Source organism: Monodelphis domestica, chromosome 5 (assembly GCF_027887165.1).
Source record: "Monodelphis domestica isolate mMonDom1 chromosome 5, mMonDom1.pri, whole genome shotgun sequence".
Lineage (NCBI taxonomy): Eukaryota > Metazoa > Chordata > Mammalia > Didelphimorphia > Didelphidae > Monodelphis > Monodelphis domestica.
Window position 1 is genome coordinate 104,940,206 of NC_077231.1, and position 27,757 is coordinate 104,967,962.

At 34.2% G+C, this 27,757-nt stretch overlaps 1 protein-coding gene and 1 pseudogene across 1 annotated transcript in view; both read left to right on the forward strand.

Annotated features, from left to right (window-relative positions):
- SLC2A13 (solute carrier family 2 member 13) overlaps positions 1-27,757 on the forward strand; it is a 135,272-nt gene that overhangs the window by 91,155 nt on the left and 16,360 nt on the right. The window contains exons 6-9 of the mRNA XM_001367315.5: positions 3,641-3,761; positions 13,388-13,513; positions 26,684-26,805; positions 26,917-27,069. Of these exons, the coding sequence (XP_001367352.3) occupies positions 3,641-3,761; positions 13,388-13,513; positions 26,684-26,805; positions 26,917-27,069 (522 nt within the window). The remainder of the gene's footprint in view (positions 1-3,640; positions 3,762-13,387; positions 13,514-26,683; positions 26,806-26,916; positions 27,070-27,757) is intronic.
- LOC130454545 (importin subunit alpha-6-like) lies at positions 13,523-18,713 on the forward strand (annotated as a pseudogene).

Genomic DNA, 27,757 nt, shown 5'->3' on the forward strand with positions numbered 1-27,757 from the left:
TTGTGGTGGGAATATACATACTGACGATGCTTGAGTGGCACTTTCCTACAAGTGGAAATCTCATTGTCATGAGCCTATTGTTCACTCCTTTGGGAAGGGTTACAAACTTAGTGAGTAGATTAGATTTACATTGAATTCACAGCACTCCTCATCACAGTAACCATTCTAAAAAAAAACATGTAATCAGTTCTGACTTTGGTGAGCTGGCCTTCATTTGCCAACCTTGCTTCACTCAGGACTGCTAGTTAGTTAGATGTAATACCTGCTGAATTCTTTTGCAAAAAAAGCTGTTCATTTCTTGGATTTCATGTTGTCCAGAAGCATTTTGCCCATTTCCATGAGTGGAAGCATCATTGTAAAAGCTTTTGTACATTTTTGTGGGTGTTTTGAGCTCAGGGTAGGATCCCCATTAAATGCAGTAAGCAGGCCAGGGTGAGGTTAAGTGAAACAGACAATTTTAGGATATCTTTTCTAGCCCCTTCCTCATGTCAGAAAGTGATCCACTGTAGTCCTTTAAAAAGGCTGCTCAAACACCAAGGGGACTACTGAATCTCACTGCTGCTTTGGTCTAGTGGGAAGTTGACCCTATATTCTGGACCACATATGTGCAGGGTTGCAACTTTAGCTCCCAGTGTATCCACACTTGCTCCTTCATCAGTTGCTTATCACTACAAGACTTCTAAGTAGGAGTAAAATAATAAAATAATGAGATAGTAATATATAAAATGATAAAATGGTATGGATAATGTTCTTAGCTTGTGGACAACTTGAATTTAAGTGAGGCAAAGTTTCACAGAGGCATCAGCCTCTTCAAGTGTCATCAAAGTCCAGTGGCAAGACAAAAGTCAAGACTTCTGGTGATGGCTTAGGATACAGCAGATGACCTTGGCTTCTTTATGTCTAAAAAAAGCTCTAAGCACTCCACAAGGCCTGTTACCTCTTTCTTCATTGTCACTGGAACAAATCATTCTCATTGGTTTCTTCTACTTGGTGAAGAGTTCACATGATTGGGGTAGACACCCTTCCAACTGACCAGTGGTTTGAGACCTGTTGGTCACTCTCAGCCTGGTTTAGCCTATCTTCTGAGATGGCTTTTCCAGAGTGTGGCTGCTGCACATGCTACAAAGTTCTTAGATCCACAAGTAAAAGCTGGGTGGCAAGGAGGCACCAAATGAGGAATATAGCCTCGAAAAAAGGGCTCAATGACCCTCGCACCAGATTTTCCCCAAATGCCTCTGGATAGAATATTGCTAAACACCAACATTAAGCAACCGGAAGAAAAGAGTCTTTGAAGAAGATAGAGAAGGAATGGTTAGTAAAAGGAGAATCAAGGGATACAGGGAATACCTAGGGAAACAGTTTCAAAAGCTACAGAGTGGTTAAAAGAAATCAAGACTGAAAAAAGGCATTATTATTCTCATTTTGTAAATCAGGAAATTGAGACAGAAATTTATTGATCCAATTATGGTGACATAGCTAATAAATGGTGGAACTGATATTATAAAGAAACCAAGGCTTCATATTCTTACCCCTGTATTCTTCCAATATAGCATGCTATAATTTAGGTCAAAGAACTTGATCTCAAAATACACTGATCTGAAAATATTTTAAATACAAATATATTTTTTAAAAGTCAGAGTAGATGAGGACACTTGATAGACTCAATAATGTGAAATGGTCAGGAGGTTTAGAAGGAAAGGCGAGGAACTTTTAGTAGCTGAACTGTTTTCTCTACTTTCTGAATTTTTTCAAATCTCTTTTTGTACATTACCTACTTTGGTGGGCTTCAGAGTGTTTTGAGAATATCTCAATACCTGTGATTGTGGTTTGAATTAAAGGGAAAAATAAGACACAAACTTTAAGGTGAAGGATTTTGTAATACTAATTTGGTTTAATGAAAAGAGGATTTCATTTAGAGGAGAGGACTTAAGGCTCAGATTGTGGCTCTGCTAGCTCACTTCAGGTGTGACTTTGAGCAAGTATTTTAGATTCTTTAGGCTTCAGTTTCCCAAAGCAAAAGACTTCTACTAGATAATATCCAAGATCCATTATGGCTCTAAAGCCTATGATGTTCTAATACATAAGATCAGTTAATCTTTTACCCCATTTTGGAGACCTGGTGTGTATCTGTCCTCACAAATGCATATGCTGAACATCATCTTAGCATCTTATTCTTTTTTTAAAAAGTTTGTTCCCCGTCCCTCTCCCATATTGCCTCAGCAAGTTTATGCAAGTGGACTGATTATCTGATAAAAAACCTTCTTTACTGCTATATTCTTGCTAAGATCCAAAGATTTGTCCTGTCACATACAGATAATCTCCATAAATTACCTCCAGAATATTGCATTCTTTTTGTGCTTTCCTCACTGACTCTCCATTGCTTTTTTTAAAACGTGTAGTTATAAAAATATATATTTTTTCTTTTCCCTATTTCTTACCCTCTTCTTTATTTGTTACAATGATGCAGTTGTTATATAACAAACCACTTACCTTACTGGGGACTTTTTTTCCCACAGAAATTGACACAAACCCTTAGTTGGAGTGAAAGGCTACTATTTTTCATATCTTCAAATAAAAAACATAGCTAAAATATAGACATGAAAGATAAGTATATGTTCATCTAAATGTGCTTATATTATCATAGAAAGATATTCCTATGTGAATAATAGCTAACATTTATACAGCACCTTAAAGCTTGCAAAGTTATCATCTCATTTGATTTCATATTGGTATAGATAATTTTATATTAATTTTATCATGGCTCACAGATTAAAGTCAATAATAATAATAATAATTCAGCAGTGTCGACTGGGAAAACATTTAGTGTTTTGTGGGTTATATTTTTGGTTTTTACGTTTACCATTTCATATCACAAGTGTTCAAATATTGCTTGTCCTGAATCATAAGTCCTCTGAATCTTCACCTTTAGAAATCTTCATCTTCTTTAAGGTTCCACTGTGGTACCATTAAGCTTTATCTGATTCTCACAGTTGTAACAGGGTTTCCCTCTTAAATTTTTAAAAAGGATTTTTTTCCATTGTTAGATGATTCCTCCCTCCTTGATCCCAGAGTTGACAAGCAATTTCACTGGGTTGTGCATTTATTATCACTCAAATGCTATTTCCATATTTCTTTTTGTAATAGAGTCATCACTCCCTCCTAAATTTGAGCACATTATCTTTCTATTTCCATTCCTTCATCATGTTTCTACATTGTATCAACATTCTTTTATGTGTTTGCACTGGATTTTAAGTCCTCTGCTGTCAAGGGCTCTGTCATTTTTTTGTCTATAATGTAATACATCTGTAATGCCTAGCGTAGTGCCTTGCGCAAGCAAGTTCCTTGCTTAATAGTGTTTATTGAAATGAATTACCTTTGAAACACATGCTCTTCATTAATCTATACTGTAAATCGTCTTCCTTGTACTGTTTTAAATTTTCACTTGTAATTACTATTTAGAATAATAAATGTAGTTGGATATAGTACTTACTACAGTACAAAATATGCTACCAAGTCATTGACTCATAATCATACTGTGGGTCTTTGGAGGTCAGGTCAATGTATTTTGTAACAGCTATGTTAATTGTAAGGTATTATCTACCCTCCTCCGATTTATAACTTATCTTTATCATTATTTTAGGTACTTCTGTAGCGCTCATTATCCTTGCTTTGGGATTTTTGCTGTCAGCTCAGGTCTCACCACAAATCTCTCTTAAGCCAACAACTCCTTCAGATAAAAACTCCTCTTGCACAAAATACAGGTGAGATTTTATTTTCACCTTCTTGTTGAAGATTTTGTTTAGTTTCTTAGTTTTTAAAGTGGCATTAAAATTACCATTCTGAATTTTAAAAATCTTATGCAAAATAATATATATAATAGGGTATTTGATAGCCATTGTAGTGCATTTTATTTATGTGTTTTCAACTTTTTGAATGCTGGAATTTTACCAGTAGGTATTGTTTATTATGAAGTGTTCATTGTGAGACTGCATGACCAGTTATTGAGAATATTATTTTTTCAGTCTCTAAAAATAATTGTTTAGTTATTTGATTGGTATGGCACTGAATAAGTAGATTAATTTAGGTAGCATTGACATTTTTGATATTGGCTTGTCCTACCCATGTGCAATTAATAATTTTCCAGGTGTTTATATAGTAGTTTGAACTTGTGTGAAAAATGTTTTGTAATTGTGTTCACATAGTTCCTGGATGTGTCTTGCTTGTCAAGTAGACTCTCGTGTATTTTATACATTTATACATGCAGTATAAAATATATACTCATTAGCATTTCTCTTTCTATCTCTTCCTGCTGGATGTTGTTGATAATATGTAAAATCCTGGTGATTTATATGGATTTAATTTATACCCTATAACTTTGCTGAGGATGTTATTTCAACAGGTTTTAAGTTGATTCTTAATTTTCTAAATAGAGCATCAAATCATATGCAAAAAGTAATATTTTCCTCATTGCCTATTATTTGTACAATTTCTTTTTCTTGTCTTATTGCTATGTCTAGCATTTCTAGTACATTCTTGAATAATAATGATAATAATGGACATCCCTCTCACTCTGAGCTTATTGGAAAGACTTCTATTTTATCTATTTTATAGATAGTGCTTGTTCTTGGTTTTACAGAGCTACATATTTAGGAAAAGTACCATTTATTCCTATTCTTCCTATTGTTTTATACTGTCAAAATTTATTTTTCTTGATCAATTGATATAATCATATAATTTTTGTTATTGATATGGCCATTAATTCTTAGGATTTGCCTAATATTGAAACAGCTCTGTATTCCTGGTATAAATTCTACCAGATCATAGTGTATAATCTTTGTAAAATACTATTTTAATCTCCTTGTTAACATTTTATTAAAATTGTTGAATCTGTAGTCATGAGGAAAGTTGGTCTATGGTTTTCTTTCTCATATAATAGGAGTTTGTTGAACTTCTTTATCTTTGAAAAAATAGTTTTCAGAATATTAATTTAATTATTTTTTATATGTTTGTTTTGTAAATCTAATTGGCCCTGGGACTTTTTCCCAACAGATAAGGAGACTGAGGTCCATCATAGTTAATGGGCTTGTCCAAAGTTACATGACAAGTTAAAAAGTTAAGAGTATGATATAGATCTCTTGACTTCCCATCTTCCTACTTTTCAACCCCATTTCTGAAACAATATGTTATGTCCAAAAATCTCTATCACACTTATTAATTCATTTGGGCTCTTGAATATATTGAGTACTAGACTATAATAATCTGAGGATGAAAAATGGCATGTTGGTAAATAAGAAATAGGAAAAGGTTGTGACTATATATACTAGGGAATAAGGTATTAAGATGGAAAGGTAGAAGGAAGGGAGGAGAAGGCATCTGGGTGACAGGAGATGACAAAGAGGGGAGAGTAGGGAGTTCACAGCATATGACTTCATTTTTTTCTGCAAAATATGAGATAAGGGTCTTAGCTGAGCAAGTAGGGGGAAGGGGAGCCATGGGAGATTTGAGGAGGGATTAAAAAGTCTGAAGAAACCACTGTGGAAAGTGAGATAGTGATTTGATTAGGGAGATCTAGAACTATTGCCAACCAGCAGTGAGGCTCCATTTGATGTAATGTAACATAAATGTGGAGTGGACCCATTAAGAAATGGATGAGTGATTTTTTTGCTTAACAGACATGGGTAGGTACAAAGGTGACATGGTAAAAGTGATCTATGGCTAAGACTTGGCTGGGAGTAATTGGGACATGATAAGGAGGTGAGAAGTTCAAGAGAAGGGGATGATATAGAGTTGAATTGGTTTATTAAGGAGTTGAGATAGGAAGAAGAGGAGCAAATAGCTAGTTCAGGGGGGAGAGAGCCTGGGAGACAAGTGAGGGATCAAGTGATTGGAGGTCACTGTGAGTAGGTTTATGGGAGAAAAAGCAGAGAAAGAGATAAAATACTAATAGATTATGGTCATATAAGGGGATTTCAGAAATCTTCAACAGGTGGTCCAGTTGTGGGTAATGGCACGATAGAGTATATGACAATTTTTTGGGTCTGGGATGGAGTAGAAGAGTTGGGGGGAGAGTAGGTTGAAAAACTGAGTCATTAGAGTATTTAGGGGTATTTAAAATGATTACTCTGTGCCAAGCACTGTACTAGCAAATATAAAAAGAAAATCCCTACTTTCAGAGACCTTACATTCTCATGAAAGCAAAGCATATATAAAGAACTAGAAAGTAGAAGGGAAAGGAGACAGACTAAAGTAGGAAAAATGAAATGCCTAATGAAGGGAGAAGTTTGTTTTTTAATCCTTTACCTTACGTTTTCTTTCTTTTTTCCTTTGTGTTCTCTCTTTCTGTATATTGATTCAAAGCAGAAGAATGGTAAGAGCTAGACAAATGGGTCTAAGTGACTCACCCAGGGTCACACGGCTAAGAAGTGTTTAAGGACAGATTTGAATCCAGGACCTCCCACCTCTAGGCCTGGCTCTTAATCCACTAAGTCAACTAACTGCCCCATGTAGAGGGAAGTTTTAAGGTCTGCAAAGTCAGGAGCAGAATCCAAAGTGGAATGAAGGCTGCATATCAAGTTATTAAGCAATTCTTTCCAGTTGCATAACAGATTGGAAGCAGGCTTTCTCAGCTTTGGCACTGGACCCAGAATATAGGAGGGAGACAGATTTTTATGCATTAAAAACAACTAATCAAATAAGACCAATTTATTAAAAGAATACAATTAACTGAGATTAGGTAATCTGATTTCCAGATGGAGGAAAGGTTAGGATTTTCCAAACTGGAAAGGATAGAATTAACAGGTACAATTCCCTGAAATCAGAAAGAGGAATCCTACTCCCCCAAACCCCCACAGGCAATTTGTCTATATTCAAGCAAAGGAACATGGAAACAATAATTGATTAACCAGTACAGGGCTAGTGTTTTTTTTAAAGCATGCATTCAGTGTTTATTGATTGATTGAATAAACAACTATTGATATTTCTTTAATTTAAAATTTAAACTTATTAATTAAATTAGTAATTTAAATTCCATCGCAATCATAAAATATAGTACATTTAGGCATACTCCAAATTGAAGGGCATTCTCTCTGTTTTCAGTTCTTTACCATCACAAAAAGAATCCCTACAAATATTTTTATACAAATAGGTCCTTTTCTTTTTTCTAAAATCTCTTCAGGATACAGACATTGCTGAGTCAAAGAGTATGCAATGTTTTATAGCCCTTTGGGCATAGTTCCAAATTGCTCTCCAAAATGATTGAGTAATGTTTACAACTCCACCTACAGTGTATTAATGATCCAATTTTCCCACATCTCCTCCAATATGTCGTTTTCATTTTTCTATCATATTAGCTAATCTAATAGGTATGAGGTTGTACCTCAGAGGTGTTTTAATTTGCAATTCTCTAATCAATAGTGAATTACAGCATTTTTTCATGATTATGTCACTTTCTTCATCTAAAAACTGCCTGTTCCTATCCTTTGACAGTTTCTCAATTGGGAAATGACTTGTATTCATATAAATTTGACTCACTTTTCTATATAGTTGAAAAATGAGGCCTTTATCAGAGATACCCTATAAAAATGTTTTTTTACATTTTTCTGCTTTCCTTCTAATCTTTACTGCATTGAATTTGTTTATGCAACACCTTTTTAATTTACTGTGATCAAAAGTATTCATTTTATTTCTCATAATGTTCTCTTTCTCCTGTTTTGTCATAAATTCATTCCTTATCTATAGCTCTAATAAGTAAACTATTTCATGTTCCCTAACTTACTTATGCTTTTACCCTTTATGAATAAATCATTTCCTATTCTGACCATATCTTGGTATACAGTGTGAGATATTGACTATACCTAGTTTCTGCCAAAAATTGAATTATGTCACAATAAAAACTGGCCTAGAAAATAGATCCAGGAGAGGTAATTTAAGAATTATATGATTACCTGAAAACTATGATAAAAAAAGAGCTTAGACATTGTCTTTTAAGAAATTATCAATGAAAACTGTCTTGATATCCTAGAACCAGAGGGTAAAATAGAAATTGAAAGATTCACTTATAACCTCCTAAAAGAGATATCAAAATATAAACTCCCCAGAATATAATAGCCAAATTCCAGAACTCCTAGGTCAAGGAGAAAATATTGCAAGTAGTCAGAAAGAAATGATTCAATCACAATCAACCACATTCAGGATCACAAAAGATTTAGCAGCTTCCACATTGAAGTATAAGAAGGCTTGGAATATGATATTCTGGGAGACAAAAGAGCTAGGATTATAACCAAGAATAAAACTACCCAGCAAAACTCAGGATACTCCATTGGAGGAAAGAACTGATATTTATAATTAAATAGAAAATATCAAAACATTCCTGATGAAAAGATCAGAGCTGCATAGGAAATCTGATATTGAAATACAAAACTCAAGCAAAAAATTAAGAGAAATCATAAGGGAGGATTCAATAAGGTTAAAATTTTATATTCCTATATGGAAAGGTGATAATTTGAACTATTAAGAATTTTATCATTATTAGGGCAGTTGGAAAGGAGAGACATAGAAAGAAAATGACAGAACTTACTCAAATCTGGCTTTAGAAACTTAACAAGTTGTGTGACCTTGGTCAAGTCACTTAATCCTGTTTCCCAGTTTCCTTATCTGTAAAATGAGTTGGACACTATCCACATTCAGAGGAAGAACTGTGGGAGCAGAAACACAAGAAAAAACAAACAAACAACTGCTTGATTACATGGGTGGATGGGGATATGGTTGGGGATATAGACTTCAAATGATCATCCTAGTGTAAACATCAACAACATGGAAATAGGTTTTGATCAAGGACACATGTAAAACCCAATGGAATTGTGTGTTGGTTACAGGAAGGGGGAGGGGAGGGAAAGAATATGATTCTTATAACCAAGGAATAATGTTCTAAGTTGACTCATTAAATAAAATTTTCCAAAAAAATAAAATAAAATGAGCTGGAGAAGGAAATGGCATAAACACAAGAGTGTCTTTGGCAAGAAAACCCCAAGTGAGGACCTGAACAGTCAAATATGTCTGAAATGACTCACCAATGACAAATCATAACTGTGAATGGGATCGAGTCATCCATAAAACAGAAGCAGATAAGAAAATACAGATGTCCCTTCTACATCATGACTTTCCCCATTGTGATTATGATGAGATGATTTCTAGAAAATGAAAGAAAGCTATTAGAAAGATGCACTGAAAGAAGAAGAGGGGAGAGGTAGAATGGAGTTAATTATTTCACATAAAAAAGGAATGAAATAAAGCTTTAACAGTGTAGGGGAAGGTAGGAGCATAGCTGGAAGCACTTAAACCTTACTGTTATCTGAACTAGCTCAAAAAAATAATAATACATATACTTGGTTGGACATAGACATCTTTATTACCCTACAGGGGAGTAGGAGGGAAAAGAGTTAGAGGGAAGGCACTAGAGGAAGGGGGAAGATTAGGGATTAGGAAGCAAAGGCTAAGAACAAAATGGACTTTTCAGGAGATTTAGGAGGAGAGAGACAGAGACAGAGAGAGAGACAGAGAGACAGAGACAGAGAGAGAGACAGAGAGAGAGACAGAGAGACATAGACAGACAGACAGAGAGAAATAAACTAGGGGGAAATGGGATTAAGGGAAATACTTAGTCTTTCAGCTAGGAGTGCCAGGCCTCTTCCTGAGTTCAAATTTCGCTTCAGACACTTACTAGCTATGTGATCCTGGGCAAGTCTTCCTTCCTACAATTTATTTATCTATAAAATGAGCTGGAGAAGGAAATGGCAAACTATTCTAGTGTCTTTACCAAGAAAACCCCAAATAAGGTCATAATAATTCTTCGGTATTTTGCTTGGTATGATACTGAATAAGTAAACTAATTTAGGTAGTATTATTATTTGTATTATATTGGTTTAGTCTACTCATGAACAATTGATTTTTCTTTTACTGTTTGAATCTGTCTTTATTTGTATAAAAAAGTGTTTTGCAATTGTGTTCATTTAGTTTCTGAGTTTGTTTTGGCATGTAGACACACAAGTACTATATATTGTCTGCAGTGATTTTCAATGAAATTTCTCAATATCTTCTTGCTGGATTTTGTTGGTAATATATAGAAATGTTGATTATTTATATTGGTTTATTTTATATCTTACAGTATTCATAAAATTGTTAATTTTTTCAACTAGCTTTTTAATAGATTCTCTAAATATACTATCAATATGAACTTAAGAATTATAGAATTACCTGAAATCCATGACTAAAACAATTAAATTTTTGATATCATATTTCAAAAAATCATTAAAAATAATCATGCAAACATATAAATTGGTTAAGTGGAAATGGAATCCACTTACATACCTCCTAAGGGAAATCCCAAAATGAAAACCTCCAGAAATGACATTTTCAAAATTCTGAACATCCAGCAAAAGAGAAAATATTACTAGCAGCCAGAAGATAAAAAGAACAGTTCAATTATTTAAGAACCACAATCAAAACTGAACAAAATTTAGCAGCTAATACTTTCAAGCACTGGAGACCATGGTGTAAAGTAGCCAAGAGGCAAATGTCAAAGGCAGGTCTACTATTAAGAATAACTTAGCCAAGCAGAACTGAATATAAACTTAAAAGGAAAAATAAAAAAGGAAAAATGGAGCTGAGAAAGACTCTTTGAAATATAAATAAGGAAATCAAAAGGAAAATAATGTAATCACAAGTGAAAAGATTTTATAATGATGAACTGTTTTTATGCAAAGGAGAGAGGGAATGTTTAAAAAAAGTTATTTTAGAATCCTATCATAAGGAATCATGGAAGACTTTTTTTATTCTTTGAAAAGTGGAAGAAAAAGTAAAGCAGTTCAAAGTACATTAAAGAAAAATGAATATTTTTTAATCTGGGGGAATCATTAAGATATATAATCGATTTGGGCAAGTATAACTATATTAAAATGTAGGAGGGGTGAAATAGGATTCACTTGAACTCAGCTTTTATTAATATGGTCAAAAGAAGTCAGAACATAACCAGAATTTTGTGTTGTAATCTGTTCAATACAACAGGTATATGAATAAGAAGAGGATACAGATAACAATAGGAATAGGAAAAGGAAATGTAAGGGGGAAGGTAAATTCAAGTAGAGATTAGTCATAAGAAAAATAAACTTGGAAAGGGGAGAGTGAAGAAAGAGTTAAAAAGGAGAAAAGAGATAACTTGAAAAAATAGGCAGAGAAGAGAATCAGGAATAAATGGAGAAAAATAAATAATTATCATAACTAGGAATGGGATCAATTTGTCCACTGAACAGATGTTAGCATGGATAGAATGGATTACAAAGCACATTGCAACAAATGTTTGTTCATAATAAATACAGTTGAAATATAAAGAATCACAGGTTTAGAATAAGGGTATGGAATAAAATTATTATACTTAATTGATCACAAAAAAAAGCAAGGATGGCCATTATGATTTCAGAAAAAGCTACAGCAAAAATAGACTTTTTAAAAGAAGAGGTAAAGAGAGAAACAACATTTTGCTGAATGGTAGCACAATAAATGTATTTCTGTGTACTCTACACACACACACACACACACACACACACACATACACACACATACACACAGATATAGCTACTAAATACTTAAAGGAAAAACTAAATGAATTACAAAGAGAAATATACAACAAAACTGTAATGATAGAAAACCTCAATTTTTTCCTATTAACCCTAGAAAAGCCTAGTGATAAAGAAGAAAGAAGTTAAGGATCTCAATAGAATTTTTTAAATTACTTGTTAGACCTCTCATAATAATGAAATGAAAATAGAAAGGTATGTATATATTTCTTAGGTGTGCATGGCACTTTTACAAAAAAATGATCATTTCTTAAACATCCCAAATACATCAAGCAGAATTATATATATACATATAGATATATATCTTTTTATCACATTATAATTATATTTATTAAATAAAAAACATTGAAAAATATTAAAAATCAATTGGAAACTAAATAGCTAAAAGAATTATTGGGTCAAGGAAGAAATCATAGAAATGATAGATAATTTAAATTAAAGATAATAATGATAATGATGTCACATTCTGACATTTTAAGAATGTGGCCAAATTTTTATTTAGGGAAAATTTTTATCTTGAAACACAATTTTTTTAAAAACTGGAAAAAAATGTTAATTGAGAATGCAAGTAAAAATATTAGAAAACAAACAAATTTAAGAGACCCAATTAAATATCAAAATAGAAATAATTAAAATTAAAAAAACCTAAATGAATTTAAAAACCTCAATGATTTAGCAATTAAAGGTAGGAACTTTTAAAATATAATAAAATGGATATTGGCTAATTTATTTACAACAAAGAAAGAGAAAAAACATTGCCAATATCAAAATTTAAAAAGTTTTGATTAAAAAAGAAAAACATCAAAAATAAGATGAAATAAAGAATATTGTTAGAAACTATTTACCCCAAACCATCTACAAAATCTGAAATTAAATAAACTAAATGAATATTTTAAAAATAATGAATTATCCAAATTAGCAGAACAAAAAAGTAGAGAATTTTAGCAGCCCAATTTCATAAAAATAAGTTAAGCCACAAATGAAATTCCAAAGGAGAAAACTTGAGAACCAGGTGGATTCACAAGCAAATTTCATAAAAAATTCCAAGAATAATTCATTCCAATATTTCAAATAAATAATCAAAAACTTAGCTTTGCCACTTAATATTTGTATGATCATAGGCAAATCACTTGCAATCTACAGATGTCAGTTTCCTCATATGTAAAATGATGAAGTTGATCTAAATTCCAGGATACCTGCCAATTCTAAATCTATGAAAAATAACCTATGGGAAATAGCTTTTCTACCACCATGATTAATAGGTAGCATCTGTATAAATCTTTAGGTTTGCAGAGGGCTAAAAATGTTATCTCTTTTGACTCCCATGACTACTAGCTGCCCTAAAATAACCAAATAAATTTGTATCCCAGGCAAAAACATAAAATCTCATTCCTCCCAATCCTAATAACATGATTTAGAAGGTGCATATTATGTATGTATCTGTTTCCCTTAATTTTGTGCAACTGAGGCAAAAGCATCTGATTAATTCTATCTTCCCTTATTTTTCTAACTTACCTAGAACAAGTTCTCAAAGCCTGAAATTAAAGTTTAAATGTAAGTAAGTAAAGTGTATGTCATAACAGATGATGTAAAAAGATTTCTCCCTTGGGTTTAATGTCCTTAAAGGACTAAGGAAGGTGGGAAGGAGGAGAGGAAAGGTTTCAGATAGACATTCATGATATACACATTTAAGTAACTGTTTCCTATTATTGGCCTAGAGGCAAGAACAAGATCTATATTATCTTTTTCTTTTAAAGCTCCTGTGATGGATGCATGCTTGATCCAGGCTGTGGGTTCTGCTATAAAATGAACAAATCAGATGTTGTAGACTCTTCATGCATTCCAGTCAATAAAGAGTCAACAAACGAAGCTGCTTGGGGCAGGTATGTGAATTTTATGCTTTTTGATGTTTTAAGAATCTTTTCATATTCTTGTATAGAGTTGTATTCATTTTGGTTCTTGAATAAAGAGCTATTAGTGGAACTATATCTTATACTAATTTTCAGACTTTAATTGCTTGTTGACTATCAAATACTTCAAAGTAAAAAGGAGCAATTAAGTTTACCTTTCACCCACCACTTTACCCCCAAAAAGATTAACAAAAAGCACCAGACTGAGTAGTAATGAGGAAATCCAAAGAGACATCAATGTGACTCTTTTTTTTTTTAGCCTAAGCCACAGATTCAGCCTATGGCCATGTAACCAAGGCAGGAATGACTAGTAGGAGTGAGTCTATGGCTCTGTTCCTTTGACCTGAAAACATGATCACTGATTTAGCTTGCAGGAGAGTAGCCAGGGAAGAGACTGATATCAAGGATGGGCTTACAGTTCTGTTACTTAACCTTGGAGTAGGATTATGGATTCAGTTCATAAACTTGGGCTGAGACAAGTATCTAAGTAGCAAGGGAAGGAACTAAAGGATAGAGTGAGCCTACTGTTCAGGCTCTCTGACTGTACAGAGGGGATGTAGCTATGAACTTCCTACTGGAGCTCCAAGTAAGGGAAAACCCAGAGCCATGTTGCCCAAACCCAGTCCAGGGTCAGGAGCCTGAACAGCTTGAATTAGTATCAGAGCCATCAGAGTTCATCCTATATCCGTCTACTTAAGACACACTGAAAAGTTGCAGATCCAGGCATGAGCTACCCCTGATATCCCTTCTCCAGGGAGAGGTCCACACATTAGAGATCAGGTCTGTACATGGCAACAGCATACCCTCCAAAAGTGCATCCACTCTGACCCAAAAACAAAATATCAATTTAGGAAGTAATATTGGAAGAATGACCAAATGAAAAAAGACACCAATAATAAAGAGCATGGGACAACCAAGAGACGGACAGAAGAAAATATCTTTAAAACTTCTATAAGCAAAGCCTCAAAGAAAATCATAGCTTAGTCAAAAGATCAAATAGAGATCCTGAAAGAAATTAAGCAAGAATTAAAAAAATTAAAATATATTATAAATGAAATGAAAGCACTATAGTGAAAAATTACAAAGGGAAAAAGTCTAAAGGGAAAAAGTCTGAAGGAAAAAAATTGGGAACAGTTAAGAGCTACAGGTTGTGAAATTTAAATTAATATCAAAAACAATAACTCCAGGTTCTTCTTTTCCATAGAGTTTTATTAATAATCACTAAATAATCACTAAAGATAGAGAAAGCAGATTAAAACCTAATCTAACCTAACTGACCACCACCTGGCTCTCAGCCAGGCTCCACAACCATGTTCCAAAAAACAGAGAAAGGAGATGGTGCCACACCAAAACTTTTATCCTCCCCCCTGCAACATATGCATTCACATCCAATCACATAGTGTTCATGCAGCATGAGGACACAAATGGGATGCTTGGTAAGATGAGCTGGGTCAGACAAGTCTTGTGGAGTGAATTCTATCTACACAAGGTACAAAATATTAACCAAGAAATAGACTTCCATAAAATAAATATGAACACCCAAAAAATCAATAACTCTGCAAGATAAGAAATATTAAAGCAAAATCAAAGGACTGAATAAATAAGAAGAAAACATAAGATCTCATATTTAACAGCTGACCTGGGAAACAAGAAAGATGTGTCACAACAGGAATATGATAAACAAAATCTAGAGCTTCTGGGTAAAAGAAAAAATATTGTAAGCAAAAAGAAAGAATACTATTAAACACCCTACCAGAGAATTTTGGAATCTCACAGACTCTATAATATGGTTGAAATTGACATTTAATGACTACAACAATAAATTTAGTTTTTCCATATTACTTTCTATCCCTAGTTACTAAGGAATCCCAGTCAGGATCATACAAGATTTCACTGCTTCCATTATAGATGAACAGAGAACATGTTAAAAAGATGACAACTATGAATAACTTAGCCAGCAAAATGGAATAAAAAATTCTATAAGGGGTTCGGGGTAGAGGATGGACCTTCAGATCTGTGTAGAAACTTTGAAACACAAACATGAGTCAAATGAAACTTAATGAGGTAAATATGAGTGATCAATTAGATCCAACTATTCTGGAAGGCAATTTGGAACTATTCCCAAAAGGCATTAAAAGACTGCCTGCCCTTTGATCCAGACATAGCCCTGATGGGTTTGTACCCTAAAGAGATAATAGGGGGAAAGACTTGTACAAGAATATTCATAGCTGCGCTCTTTGTGGTGGCAAAAAATTGGAAAATGGGGGGATATCCTTCGATTGGGGGAATGGCTGAACAAATGTGGTACATGTTGGTGATAGAATACTATTGTGCTGAAAGGAATAATGAACTGGAGGAATCCCATGTGAAATGGAATGACCTCCATGAATTGATACAGAGTGAAAGGAGCAGAACCAGGAGAACATTATACACAGAGACTGATACACTGTGGAACAATGGAACATAATGAACTTCTCTACTAGAAGCAATGCAAAGATCCAGGACAATTCTAAGAGACCTATAAGAACACCGTCTGTATTCAGAGGAAGAATTGTGGGAATACAAACACAGAAGGAAAACAACTCTTCAATCACAAGGGCCAATGGAGATATGATTGGGGATATAGACTTCAAATAATCAAGCTAGTGCAAATATCAATAATATGGAAATAGTTCTTGATCAAGGACACATGTAAAACCCAATGGAATTGTGCATAGGCTATGGGAGGGAAGTGGGGGTAGGGGAGGGAAAGAACAAGAATATTGTAACCATGAAAAATATTCTAAATTAATTAACTAATTAAAATTTTAAAAAAATTAAGCTAAAAATGAGTGATCAGCAAGAACTCTATAAGGATGACATGTTTATATTTTAACATGGAGAGGAATGAATAAGGATCATTTCTGTACTATAATTTCATCAGGGTTGTGAAGAGGGTTAAATAAGACAGAAGGCCTGGCAGTGGTATCTTTACGTAATCTTAAAAAGGAAAAAGAATACAACATAAAAGAAAAGGGAAGAGTAGTGGAGGAATTTTACAGTCTTATATAAGTGGAGGGGGACAGGTAGAAGGATATACAAAAAAAGAATGAAAGTGCAGGAGTGTGGTGGAACCTCTGGGCTCTCAGGGAGGGAGCATCAGGCGGCTGCCATTATGGATTGTGAACCTGTCAGAGAACTCATCACGGGGGAAGAAGCACAACTGCGAATTCCACAGAGGTGGCAGTAACCACTTAACATGCAGCTGGGAGGCAGCAACCCAGTGTGGAACCTTCCCCCTCGATGGATGCCATGGCAAGCCCACGGAAGGAGAATGAAAAGTTACAAGAATAACACATTAAATCCACAAGAAATGCGTAGATAAAGAGAAAAGGAAAGCATACAACTTTGAAAGTGAAAAAGGGAAGAACAATGATTCAAATGTAGAGGTGTATCCCTTCCAATAAATGATGACTCTACTTGAAAGTCCCATTTAGGATCCAGATATCAGCTCTACTGTGCCTGTTGATGAAGTTATTACTGCTGATAGGGTCCAGATGGCTTTCTCCAATGATGCTGACTATCAGCTTACAGCAATACAGAAGTTTAGAAAGCTGCTTTCTAAAGAATCTAACCCACCTACAGATGAAGTTCTAAAAAAACCAGGAGGTGTACAGTAATCTAGTTACTAATATCTGCAACATTTCTACACACCAAGGTGGTCATTGAAACTGGAGCTGTTCCAATGTTTATCAAACTCCTCAATTCAGACAATGAAGATGTACAGGAATAGGCAGTATGGGCACTTGGTAATATTGCTGGTGACAATGTAGAATGTGGAGACTGTCTTGAATTGTGGAATACTTTCCCCTCTCTTAGAGAGTGTCCTTTCTGATCGGCCCAACACTTTGACCTTTGGACCTCCCCTGACAGTCCCCACTGGTGGATATTTCGAAAAAGGAGGTTGACTTAGAGACCTCAACTCCTCCCTCACTACTTCATCACAGGGGAGATTACTGACAAATTCAGACAGACTTACAACAACTCGAAATGCTGTATGGGAACTCTCATATTTATGTAGAGGCAAGAACCCACCTCTAGACTTCAGTAAGGTGTCACCTTGCTTAAATGTCCTGTCAAGATTATTGTTTAGCAGTGACCCATATGCATTAGCAAATTATTGTTGGGTCCTTTTTTTATCTTACTGACAAACCCAATAACAAAATACAAGTAGTCATTGACTCTGGAGTCTGTTGAAGATTGGTAGAACTTTGATGCACAATGATTATAAAGTGGTTACCACCTGCATTAAGAGCTGTTGGTAATATTGTGACTGGGGATGATATTCAAACACAGGTCATTCTGAATTGCTCTGCATTACCGTGCCTCTTATATTTACTGAGTAATCCAAAATTATCAATTAGAAAAGAGGATTGCTAGGAGGCAGCTGGGTGGCTCAGTGGATTGAGAGCCAGGCCCAGAGATGGGAGGTCCTAGGTTCAAATTTGGACTCAGACACTCCCTAGCTCTGTGACCCTGGGCAAGTCACTTAACCTCCATTACCTAGCCCTTACCACTATTCTGCCTTAGAACTAATACCCAGTATTGATTCTAAGACTCTAAGAAGGAAAGGGTTTAAAAAAAAAAAGAAACGAGGCTTGCTGGACTCTAACATTACAGCAAAAAACAGAGCACAGATTAAGGTTGTCATAAATGCAAATATCTTTCCAGTTTTGATTGAAATTTTAAGAAAGCTGAATTTTATACCAGAAAAGAGATAGCAAGGGCCATAACCAATGCAACATCTGGAGGTCTCCAGAACAGATATGGCATCTGGTAGCATGAGGTTGCATTAACTCTCTCAGTGACCTTTGGACTGTGATGGATTCCAAAATAGGCCAGGTGGCTTTAAATGGCCTTGAAAATATTTTATGCCTTGCAGAGCAAAAATCTAGACAAAATGAAACGAATATCAGTCTGTATTGTGTCCTCATTGAAGAAGCATATGGTCTGTATAAAATTGAGTTTCTTGAAAGTCGGGAAATCAATAGATCTACCAAAAGGCTTTTGATCTAATTGAACACACTTTGGAATGGAAGATGAAGATGCCAACATTGTCCCTCTGGTGGATGAAAACCAGCAACAATTTGTTTTCCAACAGCAGGAAGCACCAATGTAAGAATTTCAGTTATAAGTAGCTAAGTGAAAAGAAGCATAATGTTAAATGCTGGCTTCATATGGCTCCTCTTTTTGGCCAGTCAGAAAGCTAGATGTGGTTTTAGAGAGAACAAAAATGAAGCAGCTGATGCATTTTTTAAAAACCAAAAGAAATTCTGTTTAGAAATACCTCTCTTCATTTATAGCTTTTGACTTTTGTCTTTATATATTTTGTTAGATTTTTTTGTAACCGACTTATGAATTAAGTGTGCATTAAATATATAATTTAATAACTTGATCTTGAAAGGGAGATAGATCCTTAGTAAAGTATTAAATAGTGGTTCTGAATTTTTCCAGGCTTTCTTTGAAACTGCATATCAGTAGTAACAGCTGTTGATAATTGCATTTCAACATTAAGTCTAACAGGCCCAGTCTCTTAAATCTACCTTTGTCCTGAAGCAAAAATATCATTGCTTCAGAACAAAACCATAAAATAAAAGACAAACTAGTCAAAGCTAAATTGGAATGTGGAAATATTTATTACTTTAAATTGTTTGCAGAAAGAAAAAAGTGAACTCTTTATGAAAGAAAAAATTTTCATAATATAAAGCTCATAAAATCATGCATTGTTTTACTTTGTGAAAAAAAGAAAATGCTGGAGTGTGCATCATTTGAACTTCACACTTCAGTTTGTCAGAGGGGAATAGAATATTTTTATACTGATACTTGGTGTTACATTGAACTCAACCAGGAGAAATGAGGGAATGGAGAGAGCGGGGGAAGAAGAGAGATAGTAAGTGAGGAAGTAATAGATATAAAGAAAACAAACTTTGGAGGGTGGTTTATGAAGAAGGGTTTCAAAATAAAAAACCAAAAAGCCAAAATTCATAATTAGGTTTTTGAAAGGGGAAGAGAAGAATCAGTGGAGCAACAGTGGATTACAGCAAGGACAGAGCACTTGTCCTGAGCACTCTTCTTTTCTAATCATCTCTTCTTCATGAACAGGGGATAGAAAGAAAAAGAAAAATTATAAATAAATATGATGAACAACTAACAATCATAATTCTTACAGTGAATATGACAAACACATTTATAAAATGGACAAGACTAACAATGGATGAGAAAGCAAAATCTAATAATGGAAGCTTTACACAAAGCACACTTAAAACATAGTTGCAACATAGAACAAAGGGCTGGAGCTATTATGTTTTAGTTGAACTAAAAAAAGTCAGGAATATCAATCATCATTTCAGATAAGGAAACATTAGAAACAAAATTAATTCAAAGAAATAAATCAGGAAAATATATTATTCTCTAAGGTACATTTTATAATGAATAAATATGAATAATTGATATATATGTATATATATATATATATATACTCATATGTGTTCCCATTGGCATAGCATCTAAATAGAACTTAAAGAAAAGCTAAATGAGCTTCAGGTAGAAATAGAAACTAAAGCTATAATATTGGAGTATTCAATGCATCTCTTTTAGATTTAGACAGTTTTTTTTTTAAAGTAAGAAAGAAGTTAATGGCCTGAATACAATTTTAGAATGTTAGATCTGATGGATTTCAGGTGACTTTCAAATGTAAAGAAATTGCAGGGTATGTATTTCTCGGATGTTTATGGCACCTTTACCCCAAAATGACTTATTAGGGTACAAAATCTCCCACAAACAAATGATAAAAAATTAAATAAATTAACCAGCACATAATTGATTTTTTAAAAAAGAAATTAGAAAATCAAACTGCCAGTATAGGCAATGGAAAAAAAAAAGAAAATTCAAAATAAATGAGACAAATGAAAGAAATTATTTAGAAAATATTTTGCCCAACAATATTCCAATAAAGCCAACAACTTAAGTGAAATGAATAAATATTTACAAAACTATGAAAGGCCCAAATTAAGAAAATAAGAAACAGAGGATTTAAATAAGCTAATTTCAGGAAAAGAAATAGGTGAAACCATAAATGAACTCACAAAAGAAAACAAAACAGGCCAGTCAGATTTGTAAGTGAATTCAAGCAAATATTCAAAAATCAATTATTTCCAATATGACAAAAAAATGTTTGCAAAATGGGAAAAGAAGAGACTCTAACCAAATTCCTTCTGTAATACATTATCTTGATACATAAACTGTTGAGAGTTAAAACAGAGAAAACAATTTCTACCTACTCCTTTGTTTTTTGTAAGGAGAAACCTATGAGGTAACCTTCCATTTAGCTTCAGCTTTTTTTTTTTTTTTGGATTGAGCTTTTTCAGTACTGGATACACTTTTTCTCATTTACTCAATTGAAATACTCCTTGATCACCACTGGCTACCTCCAGAACCCCCTCAATGACATTAATCAGCAACCTCTCTTTCAAGATTCACTCAATGAAAATGTCACTTAATCCATATACTATTGGCAGGAATAACTTATTTAAAATTAAATTAAATTAAAATTAAAATTCAATTCAATTCAATTTTTTTCCTCCAACTTCTATTATTTGTACTATGGGATTTCAACATAAAAGCTAATGTTTCCTCAAAGTGAGGCTTCTCAGTTCCTGAGTCACCTCAACTTTCATCACCAACTCATTCAATCTATATAAGACCCACTTATTCTTCCTTTTTGACAAGCCTCAAAAGAAGCATAAAAAGGAAAGTAGGAAAGAGAAATCAGGAGACATTCAATAAGGTTACATTGTGTACATACCTATGAGTAACTTCTAAGAATTTATATCATTATTAGGGCACTTAGAAGTAATATACATAGACACAAGGTAAAAGTGTGAGTTGAATATGATGAGACATCTAAAAACAATAAAATTTAAGTCTTGAAAAGGAGGACTTCTTCAGAAGGATGGGGAAGAGAAAATAGAACAGGGTTAATAAAAGAGGCATGAAAGATCTTTTACAGTGGAAAGGAAGATGGGGGAATTGAGAAGAGGATAAGAGATGAGAAGAGAAAAAGAGTAAACCTTATTCTCATTGCAATTATCTCAATGAGGGAAGAACATATACAGTCAATTGGGTAAAAAAATCTATCTTACTCTACAATAAAGAGGAAGGGAAGAGAATATGAGAAAGGGTTTGGAACTGATAGAAAAGAGGGTAGATTATAGGATATATTGGTCAGAAACTAAATGGGGGAAATAGTTTGGAAAGTAATACATAGCAATTATACATATGTAGTATGTATACATACTAAATATACTAAAAATACTTAGTAAATATAATTATAATGGTACAAATTTTTTTCTAAATCTCTCTCTAATAAAGGCCTCATTTCCCAAATACATTGAGAAATGAGTTGAATACATAAGAATAAAGTCATAAGTGGTTAAAGGATATGAATAGGCAGTTCTCAGATCAAGTAATTAAAGCTCTTTATAGACAGGTAAAAAAAGGCTCTAAATCACTATTAATTTGAGAAATGCAAATTAAGACAACTCTGAAGTACCACTCCATACACACCAAATTGGATATTATGACATAAAAGGAAAATGACAAAACTTGGCAGGGATATGGGAAAATTGAGCCACTAATAAATTGTTGGGAGAGTTGTGAACTGATTCAACATTTTGGAGAGCAATTTGGATCTATTCCCAAAGAGCTATAGTACAGTACATACCCTTTGATCCAACAATACCATTACTAAGTTTGTATCCCAAAAAGATTTTTTTAAAAAGGAGGACTGTACAAAAATATTTAAAGTAGCTCTTTTTGTGGGGGCAAAAAGTAACTTGTAATATAGAATTTTAATGAAATACTATTGTGCTGTAAGAAATGATGTGCAAAAGGAGCTCAGAAAAACCTGGAAAGACTTACACAAACTGAAGCAGAGTGAAATGAGCAGGACTAGGAGAATATTGTACACAGTGAAAGGAATATTATACAACGAAAAACTAAGCTATCCTCAGCAATGCAATGATCCAAAACAATCCCAATAATTCATGATAAAAAAAAAATTCCATCTCCTTCTAGAGAAAGAACCAATACAGTTAGAATTTGGATCAAAGCAACCTCTTTCGCTTTTCTTTATTATATTTTTTTGGTCATGTTTCCTTCCACAAAAGGATTAATATGGAAAAATGTTTTTGTGATTGCACATGTGAAATCTATGTGATTATTTAATCAAAATTCTTTTCAAAATATTGGAAACTGTACATGTTATTGGGAAAAATGAAATAATTTTAAAAATAATTTATTAATAAATTGATCAAAACAAATTAAACTAGCAAATGGACTTCCTCCATAGTCCAAACTGAAGCCAAAGAATGTGCAGGGCCAAATAAGAGCAGTTGGGCAAAAGAGAGAACTCACCTAGAAGAGAGGGGCAAAAAAGCACAAGTACCTTTTTTTTAAGGCCTCAAATGGAGTAAGCACTTTAATAAATGTTTGTTAAATTAAGTCTAATAAAACATTATTCAACTAAATTGAGTCTATTTTTCTTTTGCTTTGTCTGAGATCATGAATGACTTTTTTTACCTTAACTTTTTTAAAAATTTTATTTAATTGATTAATTTAGATCATTTTTCTAGGATTACAAAAATCATATTCTTTTCCTCCCCTCCCGCAAAGCCCTCCCATAGCCAACGCACAATTCCACTGGGTTTTACATGTGTCATTGGTCAAGAACTATTTCCATATTATTGATATTTGACTAGGGTGATCATTTAGAGTTTATAACCTTAATCATATCCCCCTCAACCCATGTGACCAAGCAGTTATTCTTCTTCTGTGTTGTCTACTCCCACAGTTCTTCCTCTGGATGTGGATAGCATCTTTCTCATAAGTCCCTCCGAATTGTCCTGGATCATTGCATTGCTGCTAGTAGAGAAGTTCATTACATTTGATTGTACCACAGTGTATCAGTCTCTGTGTACAATGTTCTCCTGGTTCTGCTCCTCTCGCTCTGCATCAATTCCTGGAGGTTGTTCCAGTCCCCATGTGATTTCTCAAGTTCATTATTCCTTTGAGCACAATAGTATTCTATCACCAACATATACCACAATTTGTTCAGCCATTCCACAACTGAAGGACATTCCCTCATTTTCCAATTTTTAGCACCACAAAGAGCGCAACTATAAATATTTTTATACAAGTCTTTTTCCTTATTATCTCTTTGGGGTACAAACCCAGCAGTACTATGGCTGGATCAAAGGGTAGGCAGCATGACTGACTTTTTAACTTCAGTTGAAGCATAATAGATTTCTGCTTCAGGTCCATATTTTACTTCTGTGTCACTGCTGGCTCTCATTTGGCCTGTGTCTCCTGCCTTGATAATTACACTGCAAACTTACATACTGGACTAAAATCTAGAATCACCAATCCTCCTGAGTTCAGTGCCACACAGCTATATTTCTTGAATTTGTCCTTTGCTTGGGGCCTACCTAGCAATAACTCCTTTTCATCCTGAATCTGTGAGCCAGAAATGGATAATAAGGGATACTCTTGGTTTTTTCTTTAAGTGTTTAGTTGCATATCATTTGTACATTTATGTTAAGTAAACATTAAATTACTGTGTAAGGAATATTTAATTTCCTTTGAATTATAATATTTGTTAAGAAATCTTTGTATTATTTGTGATAATTTAGTAATACGATTTCTTTTGGTTTAGGACTTTTTTGATGTGGGCTTTTATAGAGGTTTTTATCCCTTTGGAATTTTTGGATGCTTCCTCCTATTTTCTATATTCCCCTGTCACTACATTTCTAGCCCATTCACTTTCTCAGTGAGTATACTTCCCAAGATTCCAAGGCTGCCCCTTCCTCCTTACATTGAGGGACTTGGAATTTGCTGGCTGGGATCCCTAAACTGAGAGACTCTACTGGGACCATATGTCCTCTAACCTCCTTGGGGACAGAACTGACATACTGTCCTAGTTTCTCCCTCTGTTTTCCTTTTTTTAATTTCCTGGTCAGGTTGAAATCACCATCTGTAGCTTTTTTACAGAGTGGGTGAGTTGTTGTAGACAGATTCCTATATCTAGGGCTTAGACCTAGGCAAAAGGCAGCACGTTTTCAGCCCTTTCAGCTTCACGTGACTGGGCAGAATGGCTGTCATTCATTGAGGGTTTAGATGGTAGGCAAGAAATACCTTGGCAGAGTCTAAGGGACACTTCAAAATAATTTTTCAGGCATGAGGCTGCAAAGTTTCTTGTCCTCTTGCTATAGATATGGGGAGACTGGTGGGATTGTAATGCTGAATGAATTATTTAAAGACTAGATTTATCCATTTTTAATTCATATGGATTTTATTTTGAAGTTTGTCTTTTTTCTCTTTGTACTTAATAATAATAATAACTATATCTAGTCTCTCTCTCTCTCTCTATATATATATATATATATATATATATTTTTTTTTTTAAGGGTTAGAGAGTTGAAGTGGCCCTAAGAAACTGATCATTTCTCTATTTTGCTGGTCACATAATCCAGAAGCACTGTTTAACACTTTTTATCAATGGCTTGGATAAAATTTTAGTGGATTGCAAGGTTTTTTTTTAAACCCTTACCTCCCATCTTGGAATCAATACTCTATATTTCCAAGGCAGAAGAGTGGTAAGGGCTAGGCAATGGGGGTTAAGTGACTTGCCCAGGGTCACCCAGCTGGGAAGTGTCTGAGGTCAGATTTGAAGCTAGGATCTCCCATCTCTAGGCCTGACTCTCAATCCACTGAGCTACCCAGCTGCCCCCTGGAATGCAAGTTTTAATATGATTCAGCAATGTCATGAAATAGTCAAGAAGTTAGCATTAAGTGAAGCATGACTTCCAGGAATAAGAGGTCCCTCCATAGTCTTCCATTATCAGAATTTATTCAGGGTATTATGTCCCATTCTGGGCCACCAGAGTTTAAGAAGGATAAATTGATATGCATTTAATAATAAGCAATGACAGTTTAAGAAGGATAGTGACAGGAGATCAAGGCTCTTCCAATTCTTCATTTATTCTGATTCCATTCACAAACTAGGAGTCATCCTTGGTTCCTCACTCCATCCCAAACCATTGTATAAGTCTTATATAGATTCTATCTCCACAAAATCTCTAGCATCCATTTCCTTCTCTCCATTACCAAGACCAACAAATTAATTCAGACCTTTATTATCTCTCACCTAAACTATAATAATAGCCTCCTAATTGATACCTTTGCCTTAATTTGCTCTTCTCTCTAATCCATACAACCACCTAAGTGATTTTCTTGAAGCAAAGGCTTTACCATGTCATTCCCCTCCTCAAAATCTTCCAATGGATCCCTATTGTCTCCAGGATAAAATACGTTAAACGTCCTTCACAATCTAGCTCCATATATTTTCAGACCTTTTTAAAGCACTCTTTTGCTGTTCAGTCATTTTTCAGTCATGTCTGACACTTCATGAACTCATTTGAGGTTTTGACTGGAGTGGTTTGCCAGTTCCTTCTCCAAATCATTTTATAGACGAGGAAACTGAGGCAAATAAGGTTAAGTGCCTTGCCTAGGGTCACACAGCTAGTTATTGCCTGCAGCCAGATTTGAGCTATGAAAGATGTCTTCCTGACTCCAGGTCTCATACTCTATCCAATGTGCCACCTCACTGCCCATACACTCTACATTCCAGCCAAATGGGTCAACTTACTACTCATTCCATGAAGCATTACACTTCTTATGGCCTCAGAATAGGTGATCTCCTATGTCTGAAATGCATTTCATACTTATTTCTGTGTCTTAGCTTCCCTACCATCTTTTAAATGATCAGTTCAAACACTGCTTTCTACATGAATCCTTTATTAATTCGTCCATTTTCTAGTACCCTCTTCCTTTGCATCCATTTGTATTTGGTTCATTTTCTTCCAAAAGAATGTAAGCTGTTTGAGGGAAGGGTCTGTCTTGTTTTTCATTTTTGTATACTCAAAGTTAAATGACTGGGGCATAAGAGGTACTTAATAGATACCAATTAAAAGATTGACTTGTCTACTCTGAAATTCTGGTTATGACCTAAAATGCTGAATTAACATTTGTTTGTTTGTTTTTTTTCAGATGTACAAATGAAACCAAATTCAAAGCAGAACAATTATTTTGGGCATACAATTTCTGTCCAACTCCATATTCCTGGACTGTACTTATGGGCCTTATTTTATATCTAGTTTTCTTCGCACCTGGTAAATAATTTTTACAAATGCTTAGTAAAGAAAAAGAACATTTTTAGTAGACAAGCTATTATAAAAGTTTTTATTTCTGATTTATTAAAGTTTCTGTTTTGCATTTATGAGGAATGGGACCAATGCCTTGGACAGTGAATTCTGAAATCTATCCACTTTGGGCAAGAAGTACAGGAAATGCATGTTCATCTGGAATAAATTGGATTTTCAATGTTCTAGTTTCCCTAACTTTTCTACATACAGCAGAGTACCTTACATATTATGGTAAGAGATTATTTTCTTCTTCTACACTGTATATTACAACTGGTAATTGAAGATAATGATAAGAAGAGATAACATTTATATAAGGATTTATAATAATTAAGGTCTCTATTTTCAATATCTTATTTAATCTTTAATATCATTCTGAGGCACAGATAGTATTAGCCCCATTTTATAGATGAGAAAACTGCTCAGAGAATGTAAGCGAATTGTCCCTTTATATCAATTAATAATTACAGAGCCACTGTGCAAATTCAGATTCCAATGCTCTTTCCACTATGCAATATCTTCTTTTATTATGGATTTCATGCCCTCTTTGTTTGCAAAAGACCTTATAAAGTTACCTGAACATGACATGGGAAGGGAATTTGAGAGGTGTGTGAATTATTCATAGGGAGCAATTGTATGGGAATGGGGCTGGATTAGATGATCTTTAAGGTTCTTTCCAATTCTGTTTCTATGAAATTCTGTGGAGAACTATTTCAAATGTGTTTTTAGAAAGGGGGAAGACTTGGTCAAAGAGATCTCAGTATAGGGAAGAGAGATGTTGGAAACAAAAATGTCTTTCCTTAATTAGTTTTTCTTACCATATGAATTTGGGAATAAGCTGAGAGCAAGCACATATTGCAAAAATTATAGCCATCAGTTCATAGGTACAGAGCTGGAAGGGATTTTACAGGTCACCTAGTCC